An 18,749-nucleotide genomic window follows, 5' to 3' on the forward strand; every position below is an offset into this window, starting at 1 on the left:
GCCCATAAGCGGAAGATCGCGTGCTCATTCGCCTATTCTTTAAATGAGTTCGTTTCGAAGATCGTTAATGTGACTGTCTGAGAGCGGTATTAGAACATAGTCTTAGTTACTGCTCCTTTTCGAGCCCTGCAAACTAAACGGCCAACTGCGGTCGCGCTCCCTATTAAGGCTAGCTCACACAGCTATGTTTTCTTGCATATGCTACGTTCGAAAGTTTACGCCAGAAATCCCCCGTACGTCTTAACTTTATATTAAGCGTGGCAACCAGTCCATCAAGATAGCCTGGCAAGCGTCATTCGAGACACGAATGTTTCGGCGCCTAAGTAAACGGTGCTGTGTTAGTCTTCCCCGCTATGCACCCAATATTCGCGTAGAATATCCGATCGGGTCTGAGGGGACGTACCAGACACAACTATTCGTTTTGTTTTTGTGTTGTGCAAAAAAAAAAAAAAAACTCTCTTCAACCGATGCGCTAAATCAAGCCGGATTCCGTGCCATCGTCGTGGAGTGACTGGCGTTGGCACTGTGTATTGAATATGCAGTGTTATTTAAAATCTCAAATCAAACCTGTTCGGATAACGCGGCACCGTGGGGAACGGACAAAATGCGTTGTTTGATTGATAAGAATCGTTGAATTTTATGATGTGAGCGGGAAATACACATGCCTCTCGGCCATTTTGTGAGCTCCAAAAATCTCAACAGTTAAGACCTTCGTAGCTTGACACGGCTTAGTGTATGGCGTCGTAAATATCATGATAAAATAAAACGAACATTTCTTTTGCATTTATCCTGTCGCGCACGATCCCACCAAAAATGGCCTTTCATTTCCTTGTTTTTGTTTTGTTGCCCAAAATGGTACAATGCTATTTTAAAAGCCTCCAACAGTGTCCGGAATCGCGCCTGCACTGGCGGCCACAGTCCACTGACGAGAAAACCCACAGCCCAGCGCAGTCAGGCAACACTGACGTACTTTCAAAACAAGGGCCGCGCGCTGTAAATTGCTTCTTTCGAGACTTCCGCTAGAAAGGCTTATAGCAAGATTATGCCTATATTTACCAATATTAGGCACGTTTTAGGCTATTTTGGACAGCTATACCAAGTATACTGGAATATTTATCAATATCAGGCAGATACAGGGTGATATATGCCATATTGTCCAGCTGACCAATATTATAATAACATTTACTAATAGTGGGCACATACTGGATATTATTGGTAATATTATTCAGCCACACCAACCATGTCCTAATATTTACCAATAATAATAATTATAATTTTATTGTCAACGTTGTGGTACAAATATGCTCACGGCCCCGTCAAAGCCTATGGTGGCTTGTGGGACGGGGCCCTGCAAGTCGCGAAATGTGAGCTGACGTAAAGAAAAATGGAAATATAAACAACAAGAGGTACTATACACACATATACCCCCCCCCCCCCCCAACTCAACTCAACTTCGCTCAAGTCTGATTCAAAGCCTGCCTGGTCCCCATCCCCCTCCCCCCTCCCCAACCCCCCAAAAAAAACGAAAAGAAAAAAAAAGCAGAAAACTGTTTAAAACTGTTTACACTGAGCACATCGTGATAAATATACTATACTATATCAAAAGTATTCCCATATTTACCAATATTGGGCACACACACTGTGTAATATTGCTAATATTGTCCAGCTGTACGAAGATTGTCCCAGTATTTACCAATATTGGACACACACTGGATAATATTGGACAGCTATATTCCAAGATTCTCCCAATATTTACCAATATTGCGCATGCTGGGTAATATTAGCCCATTATAGCAAGATTTCTCTAACATTTACCGATATTGGGTAAATATTGAGGAAGCCGGAACAACTTTGTTCAAGGTGCGCGTTATCACCTAGGCCCAACCTTGGCCCAATATGTTCTGCTGCCTAAAACGTGTTCAGCAAAAGAAAAAAAAAGCTTGGCTTGAAAAATAAATGATTAAATAATATGCATGAAAATGAACGAGACCGATTAAAGGTTTTATTAATCGAGTAGAGGGAAGATGATTAATCAGCTAAAATATTATTCGACGTCCAGCCCTAATTATTATTCTTATTATTTAAGCGTATATAGATATCAGCTAATGAGCAGCGTTGTTAACTTCATTCTGAAAAAAGGTACTGAATTTGTTTGGGTGTGTTATTTAGGGCTAACGCCATCAGAAAAAAGTGATAATTATCTTTCATGAATCTTCATCACAAAAGATCCCAAAAGTTCTTTTATTTACTTCCGCTAAGGGGAAGATTGAATTGATTGTCTTGATTTTATTTCTTTAACTTTCTTGGGTTTGTTACAATTTCTGAAAGGAAAACAGAGGAGTGAAGACACGTGATATTAGTAAATACCCGTTACTAGCACATGCTTTAAATCCCCGCTGCTGAGCAGCATGCGAAGCGAAAGCTCACGCGGTACGCTGAAATGTGAGGAGCTCAAGTCCCACTAAAGCAGGCAGAAATAATCCATGCAATGACTACAGCGGCCTGCCCGTCAAACATATATGGCATGGAATTGTACTGATTTTTTTAAATCGTAATTTTAGAGCGGGAATACAAGTTGCCGTTCTAAGGAAAATTTACTTTCTGTACAAAAAGCATCAATGCAATCTATCTGACCCTTTCACTTAACACCCAGTAGGTATTTTTCTGTTAAACGTCCTACAGGGATGTCTAGTTAATATGAATATATCCGTTCCTCCCGAAAGCCTTCATTAAGTAAGTTGTTGTGGATAATAACAAGATGAGCATGCCAGTGTTTACCCGGTTCGTTTTCCCAAAATATCGTCTAAATAGTGCTGCATTCATTTTAGCAGGATACGCTTTACCAGGCATGGTTGTACTTATGCTAAGTATTTAAAAGTACAGAATGCTACAAAGTCAAAGTGTCCATGTAATGACCACACAGACAGACATACGTAAAAAAAATTGCGGCGGCTTAGCTCGGCTATGCCAAAATATACACAGCATGAGTTTATGCGCACAAAATAAGGGGCACTGTCAAGCAGCTCCGGTGCAGCGTAAGACTTGGCTACTGCGCAACGGAGGCGCACAGCTGGGCACGCGGCGGCGGCAGTGCGTCTGCCGCGGCTATGACATCACTCCTCTGGAATGCGCAGACCGGTGAGGCGGTCGCGGCGGTGGCGGAGCGCGCGGCGGCGGCGGCTCCGGCGCGCCAGCTGTGCGCCGTGTGACGTCACTGCTCCTCGCGCATGCGCAGCACGGAGCACGGCTCATTATGCGAGCCACGCGAAACTGCTCAATTTCAGCCACGGTAGCTCACGCTACGAAAATACTCGCTAGTTTTAAACTTCAGCAAGACAAGTATTTTGTCTTAACCTTAAGACACACTGTTCTACATACTACAGCGTTTATCTACAATGTTCGTCCGCGGACTTTAGTAAAAGGCATGAGAAGCTCTGCCCTGAATTCCTTAATTAATTATAAATATAAAACCGCTGCCTCTAAAATATTTTCTTAATGTGGAAGGTACCTAATGTGGAAGGTGCACATCATCTGCTTGCTGTCTAATTATAATTTGTTTATTAATGCGAAAGTTGTCGAGTAAAACACGAAAAGTGTCATTCAAAACAGAGAATCATTCGCTTACTTAAAGTATTTTCCCCATCGACCTTGATTCGAGGTAATACTGTAAAATAAATTAGTATCAAATGCAACACAATTAAGTAAAACCACAGCTCAAATAATACATATGCTTATTTTTCGATTTGAAGGTTAGACGGATCAAAGTCGCATACATTTAAATGCATGCACTGCTATTGTCATTGAAGCATATTTTTGATGTTTAGACGTTTATCTGACAAATGAACTGAGCACATCTGGCAGATTCAGGGGAGGGGTGAGATTTTATGTGGATCATATGGGAATATTTCCATATGGAAACAACGTCTTCTTTAGAAGGGCCCCTCACCCTTGTAGGTGACCCTAAAATTGGGGATCCCCGCCTTGTTTTGAGACGCCTCTGCAAGGGATCCGCATACCCCATCTCTCTTCCCCGTCGCTGAGGCTGGTCAAGAATTTGTTTTCTCTCAGATTTAATTTAACAGGTAATTTGTAATTTGCATGTTAATTTTAGATGTTGAAAGCGACGTGAGATTGTAACTTTTGGTGTTTTGAGAACCGTTAATATAAGAAGACATTTGGGTTTTCCTTTTACATTTAAGAAGTACATTTTTAAGGCCACTAAAAGGTGTAACATTAGTTTATTCTCATGGCTTTCTGGCACTATGCTTTGCAAAATATATACCCAATAATTTTCTATAAATGCAGTAGGGTACCACTTGCTCTCTGTACAAAGCAAGCTCTATTTTAAATTATAGAGTGTGAAATGCCGGGAATCGCACACATGAATAAGCAGCGCACAGGCGAAAAAAATAAAAACACAATGTGAATGCCATAATCTCCTGATACTTTTGTACCTTTTTTTAAGTTGGGTGGTTAAGAATTTGGCTAAGATACTTCTAATAATTAGGCAGTTTTAAAAACAGTTAATAAAAGTAATTGCTGTAGATATTGTGGCTAAGCAATGTTTTAACCTGCTTAATAACTGGTTTATTTGGTTTTAGTCTGATATACACAAACAAAAGTAATCTTCCTAGTAATATGAAGTGGACGGCTTTCCTTGGTTACAGAGAAAAAAATAGGTCACTGGACATCAATTCACTTGAAAGGCAAAAGTGATTGAATGCAACTATAGCGTTTTTCTCGATATGAAATAATTTATCATGGCCATTATTGGTCATAATATGGTTATCAGAAGCAACACTAAAATATATATTGAGTTCAGAAATGTGTATATTTTTAGAGCTCATGTACCAGCTCATAGCAGTAGCGGATTAATCACCTTTATGATATAAGAATCTAGTATAAAAAAGCGGCACTTCTCTATACGGAAAAACAAAAACACTGAAATCTTAAAAACGATTGCCTTGAAACAAGCCTAAAATAAAAGAACCGACTTGAGTTGACATGTCCGACAAAACAAACTTTAGGGGATGAAGCACGTGGGGTGACTCACCTCCTTTGAACAAGTTTAAACAAAAGCTCTCCGGTCTTCGCTTCTTTTTCAGGAACGTATGTCAAAAGCATTGGCACCATGGTGTGGTACAGAGTCGTGTGTTTTACATAGGCTTAAATATAAACATTAGTAACACAGATGCTTATAACAGGACATTATTTAATGCTAGGGCAGCTCATCAGTGTGCAGGTTTTACGCTCAATATAGCGGATTTTCGTACGCAGAATGTAAAAATAAATTCCTATCAATAGTGTGATTGCAAAATACATTTCTCGGGAAAAAAACAGCAAGCCACAGCGGACGTCCCAAATTGCAGAATACATCATAATTGGCTACATTATTTCTAAAACTTATTAATTAACGTTTTAATGAGCGAAAACAAGATATAGATCAATACAGATACTCGATGAACTTCATCACAAAAAATAAATCAACTTATTTTAGAAGGACGTAGAACACTTAGAGCATTCTAGGGTGTTGCAATCAACGTTCAATTTGAACGCGTTTCTAGTTTCATATTTCGATCCTATCAGAGCGCATTCTTACGCCAGCAGCGCCGTCCCCCACCCCCTCCCCCTCCCACTTGTGGAACTGTCGCGGATCTCCCGCACCGCCTCCCTCAACGGACGGAAGCAAGTACGGCGCTCCTCGGCCACAAGGGGTGGGGGAAGGAGGGGGGGGGGGGGGGGGGGGAAATCCTTGGATTGTTGGCGCAAAAGTGCGCTCCGAGTGTTTTTTCGCAGCGTCATAAATTGCTCTACGTGCTTTCTGTTTTTCTTAAATTAGTCGATTTTGATGCTTAGCAAGTTTCCCATTGAAACCGCGTGCTTTGACAGATAAAACATTTAGTTAAGTTTAAGATCATTGTTTAGCTAATTACTGTCTTTCTGCGATCCCCGACGTCCGCCATGGCTGGCCGATGTTCCCGTAAAGAGTTTATTTTTAATGTGAAAGCATTAACTGGTCCCATGGAGCGAATTGACGTCATCAGCTTTGAAACCGCGCCGAACGCAGGCCAAACGGCACCTAAAATCCCCCTTTTTAGTGAAGACGATTTGTGATTGATTATGCTCCCATTAGCTGGCTTGCGTCATCAATGAACAAGGCTCCCATTGGCTCTCCTGCAGCGTAATTCCCCCCAAAAAAAAAGACACCAGAGGAGCCCTCTCCATGGTGGCGCAGCGCACGCAGCGGCTCGCCCGTCTGAAAGAGAAGGGATAGGTAGCGGCAGGGTCAGAGCCCGCCCGGGCAAAGTCCAGAGTCCAGAGCGGTCACACCGCCGAGCTGGGCGCGGCCACTTCCCGAAAGCGCGCGCTCGGCCGTCCTTTGGCGAAAGGTCGCCGTCTACGCCACTACGCCGCAGAAGAACTGAGGGAGCGGAAGAACGACATTCAAGCTTTCGCATTCATAAAATATAGTCGCCTAGCTTTAACTCGCTTTTACCAATATTAGTTATTCTCGCATTAATTTGGCAAGAAACCCTTACCCAAATAATTAACTTCTTCTGAATCGTACATCCTGTATCTGAAAAAAAAAAGTCTGTTATATTCAAATGTTCACACAGAAACGGTTATGCAGGTATTAAAAAAGACTAACGCGAGTGGATATTTTGCTAGTTGAATGGCTAGGTTCAGACAGCGAAGCCTACTGCTTCGTGAATATAGCTTTCAGCATTTTTAATCTTATTCGAAAACATCTTTAGGGTATGCTGGTTAAAGCTTCTCGAGCGTGGATCGTTGAAAATGCGGATATGGTCTTGAGCAAACATTTGTTTCCGAAATCGAACGTATGCTGAAGTTAAGAAACTTTCAACGGTGTCTGAGACCCCTTGTGGGCTGTATCTTTTTATGTGTTCCTCCGTCTCTGGTTTTCTTTGAGTTCTAGCAATTCACAGCGCTATGTTTTCACTAGAAAAGATATCTTCATGCTAATATCCGGAAACCCTAAAGTTGAGATGCGGTACTGACAATGCTCCGTTGGAGTTAGGATGGCCGATACATCAATTATAATCTGGATTTTTTAACCTATTCTTTACATCTACATTTCTTGGCTTCTAAAGAAAATACATTTAACAATCGCCCTGCGATTGTGCGATTGTTATATTATTGAACTAATGAATATCTCCCTGCGCGGATTATTAATGCATGAAAACGCTCAAAAAGATCTGTTTTCCCATCGCTAGTTTTGTGTTGTCACGATTAGTGTTACAAGGTCTTGATATCTTGACAAATTGTTCTGTAACACAAACGGCCAGTTACGACCACTACCGCGTCTTCACGTTTAGTAGACCGTGTACTTTTTACCACCTCTAACAATATAATTTCTTCTGAAATCTAAGAGGGAAGGATTCTTGTATTTATGAAGTAAAGTTGTTTTTGCAATTGTGCGTAACTCTTTCTCGCAGGAGATGTAAACGCCGATTTAAAAAGAAAAGTGGCGGGGTACTTGTGGGGACATTAACATGCACTGAGGACAACAAAGAAGTCTTCCAGCTTATAAAACATGACAAGCTGTCCTGACACTAAGCACAAGACACTCCGAGTTCTATACAAAAAGTATGGCCACGGCGTTGCTAGATAATTGTAATATATATCAAATTGAAGTTTTAGGCCATTTGAAGCACCTAAATATCAAAGTTGTACGATAAATTGTTTAGCGTTACGATAATTTGTATACAGAGTTGGTTGTCTTTCAATTAGGTCTGCGTACATTAACATCTTACTAAGAGGATGTACAAACCTTGTAACAACGCAGATAATATCTGGGTTGTCTCTGTTCTGATAATACTCTTCGAGGTAATCCAGGAACGTAGGACCGTGTATTAGACTGTCGCTGGACCAGTACTGAATTTTGTTGGTTATGTCGTTATCAGTCTATGCAAAAACGAAATCAATATTATTTAAAATACATACTAACACCAGTAAATGTAACACAGTGCGTATGAAACCAAGCCACTTACGATGTTGATCTCCGTAATATTAAACGTGATATCCAGCTTAAATTCTTTGTTTAAATCCACTTGTGCCTGCGGAAATATTGACAATTGATATAATAAAATATTTAGGTATATACTTGTATTGCTGTCCTTGTTTTTATGCAATTTGAAGTAATTAGCAAATTAAAAGAAACTGGAAAATTTTCGCCATTCAAATGTAAAGAAATATAATCACTGCGATGAAAGCTTCGTTTATTTCAAAATTAGCAATACATTGATACAGCAATGGTGTCCTAGAGTATTTGTCGAGTATTCCATAAAGTTATAATTAATTAAACCTATTTGCAGAACGGGTCTTTATTATTCCAGGTTCTCAATATGCGGCAAGTGAATAATTTTAATTCCTAAATAATAAAATAAAAGGGGGCTGAAAGTTAGGGTGCTGCCTTCACCATGCATTTATCAGGCTCGGCGGATGTTTGAGCGGATACTTGTCATGAAAAGTTGGCTGATTAACTATTATTTATTCATTTACTTTTTCATTATTGGTGTTAAGGGTCATGTTGGAATTAGAGTATTAACGGCGATTACTCTTAGAGGCCAGATCAATTAAAATAACTTTAAGATAAGGTAATGGTTTGTAAGATATTAATACATTTTCGAATTTACTTACCAACTTAAAAATTGCGCGAAAAAAAAACTTATCAGTCCTTGCTGTTAATGACTCTTGAAAAAATATTTTTTTTAGGGTCGCGAAAGTGCAACATGACCCTAAAACCAATATTCATATAGGCAATTAAAACAATTTTGTTCCTTAGTTAACTTACCTTGACGACTATCCCTGACATCTAATTTCTCCAGATCTAAAAATACATGGTGACGAAAAAACACGTCTAATTCACACCCTCTAATAATAAAAAAAAAATAGTTCAAATCAATATTAAACACTCTCTATTACGGGTTTTCTCATTTTTGAAACAGTATGTTATCTCGGAGGTCAATTTTTGTAATTTTTACTTAAAACGAAGTAACTCAACTTAAAGTGATTGTAAACTCACCGCGTGTCCTGCGATTTGCCCACCCCAGCGCGTGGCTATGATCGATCCATATTGGTGAGATATAATCGGCTTCAGATCAGGGGCCACTTGCTCTAACTGCGAGTTGAGATGATGAACGCTGCTCTTTTTTCTATTAGATTTCTCTGCGACTTCGATTGCGTGTGGTGAAAAACCAACACGTGTTTCATAGGTCATTACCGTCAGTAATTCGTTCTAAGGGTATCTCCGCTAAGTACGAAAATTGTTGCATCGACACCTTTAAAATATTCGGGATGGCTCATTTTATATATTAGATTGTTTCCTTGTAAAGGAAAAAATCAGAGTAAATTTTGTTTTAGGAGACAAATATTTTAAGTCCAGCACCCGCGTAATTTGTTTTCGTTGTACAGTATGGAGCATTCACGGCACAACAAAGCAGTTCAAGGTACATGCAATATATGACCGAAACTCTATGCGCTTGGGGCCTGAAGGCATGTGGCATGTCTCGAATTTCCTAGCTGCAAATCTGTGCTGTGCAGTAAAGGAACAGTACGGTACCACGAAAACGGATACCATGGGAGCTCAATAATTTTTATCGCCTAAAATCAAATAAGCAAAAAAAAAAATCGCTTAGATCAGTGGCAAGGTAACAAGCTGTTGTATCTAATCAGCCGTCCAGCATATTTTTATCCGAAGGCCTTGATGCTTAATTTGTGTGCAAATCTTCAACAAACGTAAGTTTTTGACACTAGTGATTTAAAATCAAGAGATTCGTTCCCTTTGTTGCACTCTAATAATTTTAACCTTAAATATAGCAACAGCCCAGCCAAGATAAGGCGTTAAAATATCTTCAAATTTAACAGTGTTTTCTGTTTTAAATGGTGGACATGCCCCGTTTTCCGCTTATTAACTTAAAAAAAGATTTATGTAAAATGTATTACTTAATATTAACTCCGGCACCACATGGAATAACAATCTCGGCACAGTATGTAAAAGCATAATATCTAACATACTTGAATCACTTCGATTTTTCAGAATTATAACTTATGCCTAGTTCGGCTTTGAAGCACTAATTTCAGAGACCACTCACGTGATCCAACATTTCAAATAAAAAAAAAATGTTTGGCCAAAATAATTTTTACATTGTAGCATACAACGACAATTTCTCTCGAAGAGATCGGGAATGGTCGTTACCACCGCATGGGGTGTTTAAGATAGAATGAAGAAATATCAATAAAGTGACCATGATGTCCAAAGTAAAATATGGCACGGACGAGGGCATACTGTGGTGATTTACACTGTGGTCCAGACTTAACTCTGGAAAGAAGATTTCATAATGTTTGCAAATGAATATTTTAGCCCAATGCACTTTCGAGTAGTGTTTTAGCACAATAAACGTTATTGAGGAAGAGCGTTACGACAACTTCTTCCTCTCCCCTCTCCTAAGAAGAAGTGGAATACATTTTGAGGATTATTGTTTGGGAACCTTTAACGCCAAGCGTTATCTGGGGAACAAGTACTATTAACACGTTTACTTTTTGTGGGTGGAAACCTGCTCGACACTAAACGTTAGAATATATGCCTAGAAAAGAAGGTTATCTTATAAAGTACGTTAGAGTGTTTGCATCAAAAGTTTTAATGTATCACAAAGCTGAGATACTTCTTACCTTTTCTTGGACGCCCTTCAACCATTTTCCCACTTGAGAATCCAGTGTTGCATTTTCTGCATCAAATCCCTTCCCGTCCAAGAGGTAGGCACTGGTAATGATTCTTGTAGCTATGGTTATTCGTTGAAAATATGTTATATCAGATGCAAAAAGAATATCCTTACTTTTGACTTGCTGAAGTCTCTAAATTACTGAGGTGCCACTTAGAAGCACTAGAAACATTTGTGTTTGATATATATATAATCAGAGCCTAAAAAAATACGGCATCACAAAGAAATGACATCCCACGCTCGTCAACAAATACACGAATAATTTTTTACCGTATTACCTATATATAACGAAAGAAAAAAAAAGTTGTCAGAAAGAAAACATTTTATCAAGAATACTCGTTTGCGGCTCCCACGCAACTGAAACCATAGACTGTGGAACCGAAAGCACTTCAACTTATAATTTGCGTTTCCACGGTTTACATAGCACTAACTCGAACGAATGAGTTTGTTTTGAATTGCTTTGATCAAAACTTTGCCTGTTTAGCAGCGTATTGACATAGGTTGCGGGGCTAATAGAGCGTAAATGCACATTTTAGAACAAAGAAAAAAACGAACATAACGCCATAACAGCGACTGGACCTTGAAGTTTGCATGATACTCTTTTTTATTTCAGCGGTAAAGGCGATAAACACAATTAAGAAAACTATAGTCCTTATAGTCCGGGGCACACTTTGCACGGGTTGTCGAAGCGCCGCTGTTGAAAATGTCTTTGTTCTAGACTCCGCTTGACGCTACAATACTGGTGAGAAAATATCTCAAGACAGAATAGAAATCCCTATCTCCACAATATTCTAATGTAGCGCGCTTGGTTTAAAGTACATTTTTTCAATAAATACGCGAGAGTAATTGATATCTCAGCTAAATATATTTTAGCCGGAAGTGCTTAAGTTGTGATTTGAAACGAGGCTAGTTAAAAGTTCCTGGGAGCATGTGACGTTTTGCCACACAGACTTTTCTGCTTGAGTGAGTCGACACCTACCATTTAGAAGTTTATTTTATATTCATTGATGCCTTTTACTCCGCTAGAATTAAAAGTCAACTTTTTGAAGCTTGAGATAAGATGTACCAGCACAACAGCCAAAAATGGAGTTGCGAACAACCACGCAAAGTGTGCAAAGATTGAGAAAGGCGGTGGCTCCGCTGTAGAAAAATGTGCTTTAGGATATTTGCTTTTAGTTAATGTGCTTTAGAATATGGGTTTAGGAGCTTTGTGTTTGGTGCAATAGAAGGAATAGAAGTTAAAGAGGTGCAGTAAGGGTTTTGTGATAGGATAGGCGCATTTCTGCCCTCCGTCTACTCTGGTCAGCGTCGTACACATGTCATTCCCGCTCCCCGGACGGTAAAAAAAACCTTTCGCAGTGCGGCTGGGTCTGGGAGTGAGAAAACTGAGCTAGGTTCCGTAGGGACCACGCCTTTTTTGTAAACGCCCCAAAGAACCTTCCATACCATCGAAGTGGCGGCGGCGGGTGCGGTTAGGGAGGTGACAAAGGGGGATGCGAGAGAGAAAAAAGAAAGAGCAACAGCGCATCTTGGCATAGGTGACGTGTTTGTGGGAGGAGCGATGATGATAGGAAGAGAGCGATAGCGCGGCGGCGATGTGGCTGTCCGCGCCTCGCGATAACGTAAATTTTTGCTTTTTGACGCTCCCAGATTTCACCGGAAAGCGGCACTAATAGCCACCATCATCAAATGATGAAATATGCATGAAGCCTTATCCCGTTTAATTTAATGCAAATCAACGCAGTTTTGAAAACTGTGAGTATATCAAATTACTTACGTCGATGCTTGGGAAGCTTTGACTTGCGTTCAGCAGCAAGACAAAACATAAGTGATGCTAATGCCAGAGCTCCAAAAAAGAGCCTCATTTTGAAGCGCTAAGAGTGGTACCTGTAAGACAATTACTTGAGCACATTGCGAGCACTTTTTATTCCAGTGCAATGCGGAAGACCGCAGTTGTTTTTTTGTGAAAACATTATTCGATTGCCCAGAGGCATTGCCTCCTGTCGCCATTCTATTAATTCGTTTCCGGCATCAAGCGAAGATCGCTTCCGGAAAAGATAATTACTTTGTATTCTGGGAAAAGCAAGTTGTTGGAACTGACTCTGATGGCATTGTTATGTCTAACGATGATTCTGCAAAATTCCTCAATGAGCTCTTTGTGGAATCGTTTTCTAGGTATGTAAGCTGTTCTATTGTTACTTACCGTAATCATGATTTCTTTCCTATGAACCCGTTTGTGTTGATTTTGATGGCATTGTCAAGCTGCTTGACAACCTCAAAGTGTCTTCATCTTGTGGTATGTATAATATTAACACTAAGTTTCTAAAGAATACTGGTGTCCTTCCTAAAGATTGGAAAACTAGCGAGGTGGTTCCACCTCATAAATCAGACGACAAACACTGCCCCGATAATTATAGACCCATTTTCATAACCAGTACTCCTTACAAAATGTTAGAGCAAAACATTATTTAACTTCTTGTTAAATATCTCGAATCCAACTCTTTTTTCTCGTCCTCACTGCAGGGGTTTCGTAAATTTCTTTCTTGTGAAACACAACTTCTCGTCTTTACTAACGATTTATTTTCATTACTTGATCATGGATCCCAGGTTGACTGTATTTTTCTTGATTTCTGCAAAGCATTTGATAAAGTTTCTCACCAGCTACTACTCTTCAAGCTTAGCAAACTCAACCTTGACCCTCAAATACTAACTTTGATTGAGTGTTTTCTTACAGATCGTTCTCAGTTTGTTCATGTAAATAACTCTAATTCTTCGGTGTCTTCTGTTACTTCTGGCGTCCCTCAAGGCTCCATTCTAGGTCCTTTTTTATTCCTCATTTACATCAATGACTTGCCGTTGTATGTCTCATCACCGCTTAGTTTGTTCCCGGATGACTGCGTTATTTATCGTAAGATTACTAATGTTTCTGACCCTCTCCTTCTTCAAAACAATTTAAATACTGTTCTTGATTGGTGCAATCTGTGGTCTATGAAACTTAACAGTAAAGAATGTAAAACCATGAAAGTGTCTCGCCGTGACACTTCGCCTTTTATTTATCATCTTGATAACGTTTCTTTAGAATGTGTGACTTCATATAAATGCCTCGGTGTGCATATTACTTCTAACCTCTCCTGGCATATTCATATTAACCACATCGTTACTAATGCCAATTCTATGCTAGGCTACCTAAAACGTAACTTTTCTCTGGCACCAGTTTCTCTCAAATTAATATTATTCAAATCCTTGGTTCGCTCAAAATTAGAGTATGCAGCTTCAATCTGGGATCCTGGTCAGACGACGCTCACTTCTCATCTTGAGTCAGTTCAGAACCGCGGCGCTCGTTTCATACTTAATGATTATCACCGTACTGCAAGTGTATAATTCATGAAATCTCTTCTCTCCTTGCCACTGCTTTCTTTGCGCCGTAAGTGTTCTCGTCTATGTCTTTTCTATAAAATATACAATTCTAACCCCATTCTTAAAAAAAAGCTCTTCCTCGACCCATCTTGCGTTTCTCCACGCATTGATCATCAGTACAAAGTCGGCGTTCCTCATTCTCGAACTTCAGCCTATCACGATTCTTTCATTCCTAGGACATCATCAGAGTGAAACCACCTTCCGGCGTGACCCGTGACCTATCATGTCTTCTATTACTGTTCGTTTTCTTCTTTTTTTTCACTCACTTCCCTCCGTAACGCCCCCAGGGCGTTGAGGGTATGTAAATAAATAAGTAAATAAATAAAGGTAATTATTTTGTATTGTTGGAAAAGCAAGTTGTTGGAACTGCATATTTCGTTTGAGCGAAACGCCTCAATTTCGGAGGGACCAATTGCGCCCATACTACCGTGGTTCTTCAAGTACAAATAGTGTTGACAAGGTAGACAACATTGGAAAATAAAATTTAAAGAAAGGGGTTCCTACACATTGTTTAGAGCACATTGTTTTCCTCCTCTGCCTCGGGATTTTCAACTGTGCCTAAAAATGTCATAGAAAGCTTCCAGAAAAATATAGGACAGTGAACATGTAGCTTCTTTTTAAAGTTCCCGCGCGGGATCCTGAGAAATAAATTTATAGGTAATGCTCTACACGTGCACTGACTTGCTTGCATATTACTCATTACAGGAAATAAAATTACTCGTAAATAAATACTATTTGGTGTAATTTTGCAGTAATTTGAATTACTTTATTAGGTAGTAATCATAAGAGTAACATGATCACTTTTGAGAGTAATAAAATTACTTGCAACCGTTACTAATTTGCATTTCCTTTCCTAATGGCACCCTTTGTTTGCACTATCTGCCAACGAATTCTCGAATCAAGTCTCGGGCAGGGGTTTGGTGTACATAAAGTGGTTGATGTACACGAATTTGTAATCCGGTGATTATAAGCCAATAAATCACAGTACGAAAAACCCGCATTCAAACCTGCCCGAAAACCGTTTCGCAAATATGAAGTAATTAGAAAAGTAGCGGTTACTTGTTTGAGTAACGGTCAATTAATTTTACTCTTCATTAATCGAGCAATCGAATTGAATACTTTTGAACCCAGAGTAATTGTAATTATAATCAATTTTTCAAAAGTAATATCTACATGACTGCCCCTGCGTTGCTTTCTTTTTTATGCCTGATAGCGATTTGCGACGAAATACGCATATCACTGAAATAACACCATAATTCACAAAAGTATGAATTATGGTTTTGTTTTACCCCTACTTGAAATCTGACCGTTCGTAGAATATCAACGAAAGCAGAAGGAAGGTAAGTCAAGAAACAATTTACTTATACTTCATTAGGAGAGTCAAAAAGTTTAAGCCATGGATTACACGTGACATTCTACATTTGAAGCGTAAAATACGGCGAGTTCTTAAATTGGGTAACGGGAATAACATTTCGTCTCTACCATTTTTGCGCAGACAGTTGAGGTCTTCTGTTAAAAATGCTAAACACCGTTTTTTTTAAATTTTATTTAACGTCACCTTGCATAACTATCTGTCTAGTGATCCTCGAAAGTTTTGGAGGTTTTTGAAACGAAAGAAATGTTCTTTCTCGGATATAAAACTGTACAATATCCTAAAAAATAACAAGCTGTTAATTTGAAATGCTTTCACCAAGTACTTCACGTATACTACGGAAATGGGAATAGTTCCAAGTTATGAGAGCTCTAGAATAGTGATACCGGACATCAGCATTACTGAAGAAGGAGTTTTTATGGCCCTTCTTAACCTTGACGTTAGGAAGAACCACGGCCCCCGACGACATTCCGAATGTTTTTTTGTTTAGATACGCTGAATGGTCGGCAAAGTTTTTGCATTTGATTTATTGGCATAGTCTTAATACGGAAGACGTGCCTGATGAATGGACAAGGACTAGGGTGATACCAATATTTAAATCGGGTGACAGTTAATGCGTCAAAAACTACAGACCTGTTTCACTTTTGTGTAGGGCCAGTAAAGTTCTTGAGCACTTCGTATTCAAGCATCTTATAGCATTTTTTGAGGACAGTACGTTTTTTTCAGGATGAACAGCATGGATTGAGACGTGGTTTTTTAACTGTAACACAACTTGTTCATACGATACACGAACTTCCGGTTGTTATTGATATTGGCGGACAGACTGATGTTATCTTTCTAGATTTTGCGAAAGCGTTTGATCGCGTCTCCCATGACAAACTATTGCATAAGTTACTCTACATCAGCAATAACGGGAACATAATACCATGGCTTGATTCCTATCTTATTAACCGTGCGCAGTGTGTTAGTGTCGACTCTGTTTTTCCCTTGAGCCACCCGTTTTCTCAGGCGTGCCCCAAGGCTCGGTCCTTGAGCCGCTTTTGTTTTTAATCTTTATTAACTATTTAAAGATACACCACCCCAATGTACAGAGCCGATTTCTTGCTGACGATTGTGTTTCATTTCCTAAGGTAAACAACCCGTGTGATCAAGAAGAATTAAATTATTGTCTATCTTTGGTTCATGCATGGTGTTTAAAATGGAATATGGTTCTGAACTGTAAAAAGTGCGTTCAAATGGCCGTGACGCGGAAGAACAACCCTTTGTTTTTAACATATACTATCAATAGAGTACCACGCGAGACTATTAAACAATATCAATACCTCATAGTTTTAATTACCTCTGATTTGTCATGGAGTGCACATATTGAGTTTATAGCTCGTAAGGCAATGAGGAAACTCTGGTTTTTGAAACGAAATATTAACCTCTGTTCACCTAAAACTAAACTGGCTGCTTATAGAACCATCATAAGACCAATGCTAGGATATGCATGTATTGTATGGGACCCTCATACAAAGCTGTCAAATGATATCTTAGAGACTATGCAAAAAAAAAGCATTGCGGTTTGTGTACAACCGTTACGGTTTATGTAATCCGTTTTAGATTTCTACCTAAGATCGGGATTGAGTGATTTAGCAAACCGGAGGAAAACAGAACGGCTGATGTGTCTTTATAATATGATACAATGTAATTGGGGTCTGCGTCTCTATGATTACACTTCATTTAACGAAACAAGTCCCCTCGAGAGGCAAACACCAATTAACACTTGTCGAACCCTTGTGTCGAACCGCTTTGTTTAAAGCATCCTTTTTTGCTAGACCCATATGTGAGTGGAATAAGCTTCCTGAAAGTGTTGTAAATTTGAGATTATTAGATACTCTTAGTGAAGCAGTACTCTCACACTTTGTTGAGTAGTGACTCTGTTTGTTTTCCCTGCTGCCGCTTGTTTTTGAATATTGTTTTTGTACACCTCCTGCCCGGGCGTTCTACAGAATGCTGGCGGTATCACCTAATAACTAAATAAATAAATAAATATTCACTACACTTTGCTGGAGCTGCGTCTTATAATGTACAGAGTAATTACCAATGCGTATACGGTATTGTTGACACCGATAAGCAAATTAAACTGATTAAAAAAATTAATTGAGGAATACATTATTTGAGAAAAACCCAAACCAATTATAAATCTTTTACTTGAAAAAATACCTCCCTTTACTGAATGCAGTAATTCAACCAATGAAACCTCCGTAAAAATGAATCAACCAGTCATGTTTTATTGCGTGTTCCCACACAGCTATTAGGTTTAAATAAAGGTACACTTTCTCAAGATAAAAGAAAACAACAAGAAAACATTGTCACACCTTAGTTAGGGCAGACACGTAAGATTTGTTTCACAATTAAAAAGGAGCAGAGAAATCAAGGTATGTATTGTCGGACTTATTGTACGTGTGCCAAATCCTAGACAAGAGTGTGTCACAATATGCAAATCAAATGGATATAAAAGTGCCCTAAACCTGTTTTGAAGTTGAGAAACATTGAATACAATCTTAGTAATTAGAAAAGGAGACTCAGTTGTGGCATTATTCAATTTGCAAAGGAATATAATGTCACAAAAATGCCCTGCTGAAAAAGGCGAGAGGGTGTTTGGAGAAGAAGTAAATATTCATATTAAAATTATGGCCCGATATGACAATCCTACAATAGCCTGACGAATCGTCGCTGGACGTATTCTAATTTAGGCGTTTGAGTTAAACTTCTAGAGATCCACACGGTTGACGCATATCCATCCTTAATAAAACTAACGAAGAAGAAGCTGAAGAAAACAAGAGTAACCATTGAATTATCATGTCATATAATATATTATGCTATAGGCACGTATTGAATCATTGGTGACTATTTTCAATTAAAGCAGTAAGAAAGAGGCAAGACCAACCAACATCACAAAACAGCACAAAACACAAGAGTGGGCACAGCGGCTACATCAACCCAGGGTGCTAAAAATGTCATTTGTTTGATCCAGTTTCTGCTTCTCGGACCGCTAGTTGCGTGCGAACAGCTCTATGACCACGCCAGCTGCTAGCAGCCATGCTTTATCAGCGACACCGACGTTCCAACCAATGAGTCAAAGGGGAACACCACCGTCACCGTATGCAGCGATCCCTACAACGCTGTCGGAGGTCTTAAAGCGTGGTCGTCATCAACATCAATCATCGAGGCTA

The 18,749-nt window shown here is 39.3% G+C and overlaps 1 protein-coding gene across 1 annotated transcript; it reads right to left on the reverse strand.

Annotated features, from left to right (window-relative positions):
- Positions 1 to 2,254: 2,254 nt before the first annotated feature.
- Positions 2,255 to 12,607, reverse strand: LOC120836801. The gene is made up of 8 exons (XM_040205861.1): positions 12,520 to 12,607; positions 10,693 to 10,802; positions 8,013 to 8,078; positions 7,793 to 7,926; positions 6,540 to 6,577; positions 5,054 to 5,165; positions 3,626 to 3,664; positions 2,255 to 2,321 (listed from the first exon to the last, which is right to left on the reverse strand). Exons 1-8 carry the CDS (start codon positions 12,605 to 12,607, stop codon positions 2,255 to 2,257), a joined length of 654 nt encoding a protein of 217 aa, XP_040061795.1.
- Positions 12,608 to 18,749: the final 6,142 nt, after the last annotated feature.

This window comes from Ixodes scapularis, unplaced genomic scaffold (assembly GCF_016920785.2).
Source record: "Ixodes scapularis isolate PalLabHiFi unplaced genomic scaffold, ASM1692078v2 PGA_scaffold4__175_contigs__length_147842914, whole genome shotgun sequence".
Classification (NCBI taxonomy): Eukaryota; Metazoa; Arthropoda; class Arachnida; order Ixodida; family Ixodidae; genus Ixodes; species Ixodes scapularis.

Bases quoted from the DNA above. Each gene is read 5' to 3' on its own strand.
- LOC120836801 (XM_040205861.1), bottom strand. From the start codon at position 12,607: ATGAGGCTCTTTTTTGGAGCTCTGGCATTAGCATCACTTATGTTTTGT. The intron at 3,665-5,053 runs GTGAGTCACCCC...TTTATTTTACAG, and splicing joins TTTAAACTTGTTCAAAGGAG to TATTACCTCGAATCAAGGTC. The intron at 2,322-3,625 runs GTAAGCGAATGA...TTTTCCTTTCAG, and splicing joins CGATGGGGAAAATACTTTAA to AAATTGTAACAAACCCAAGA.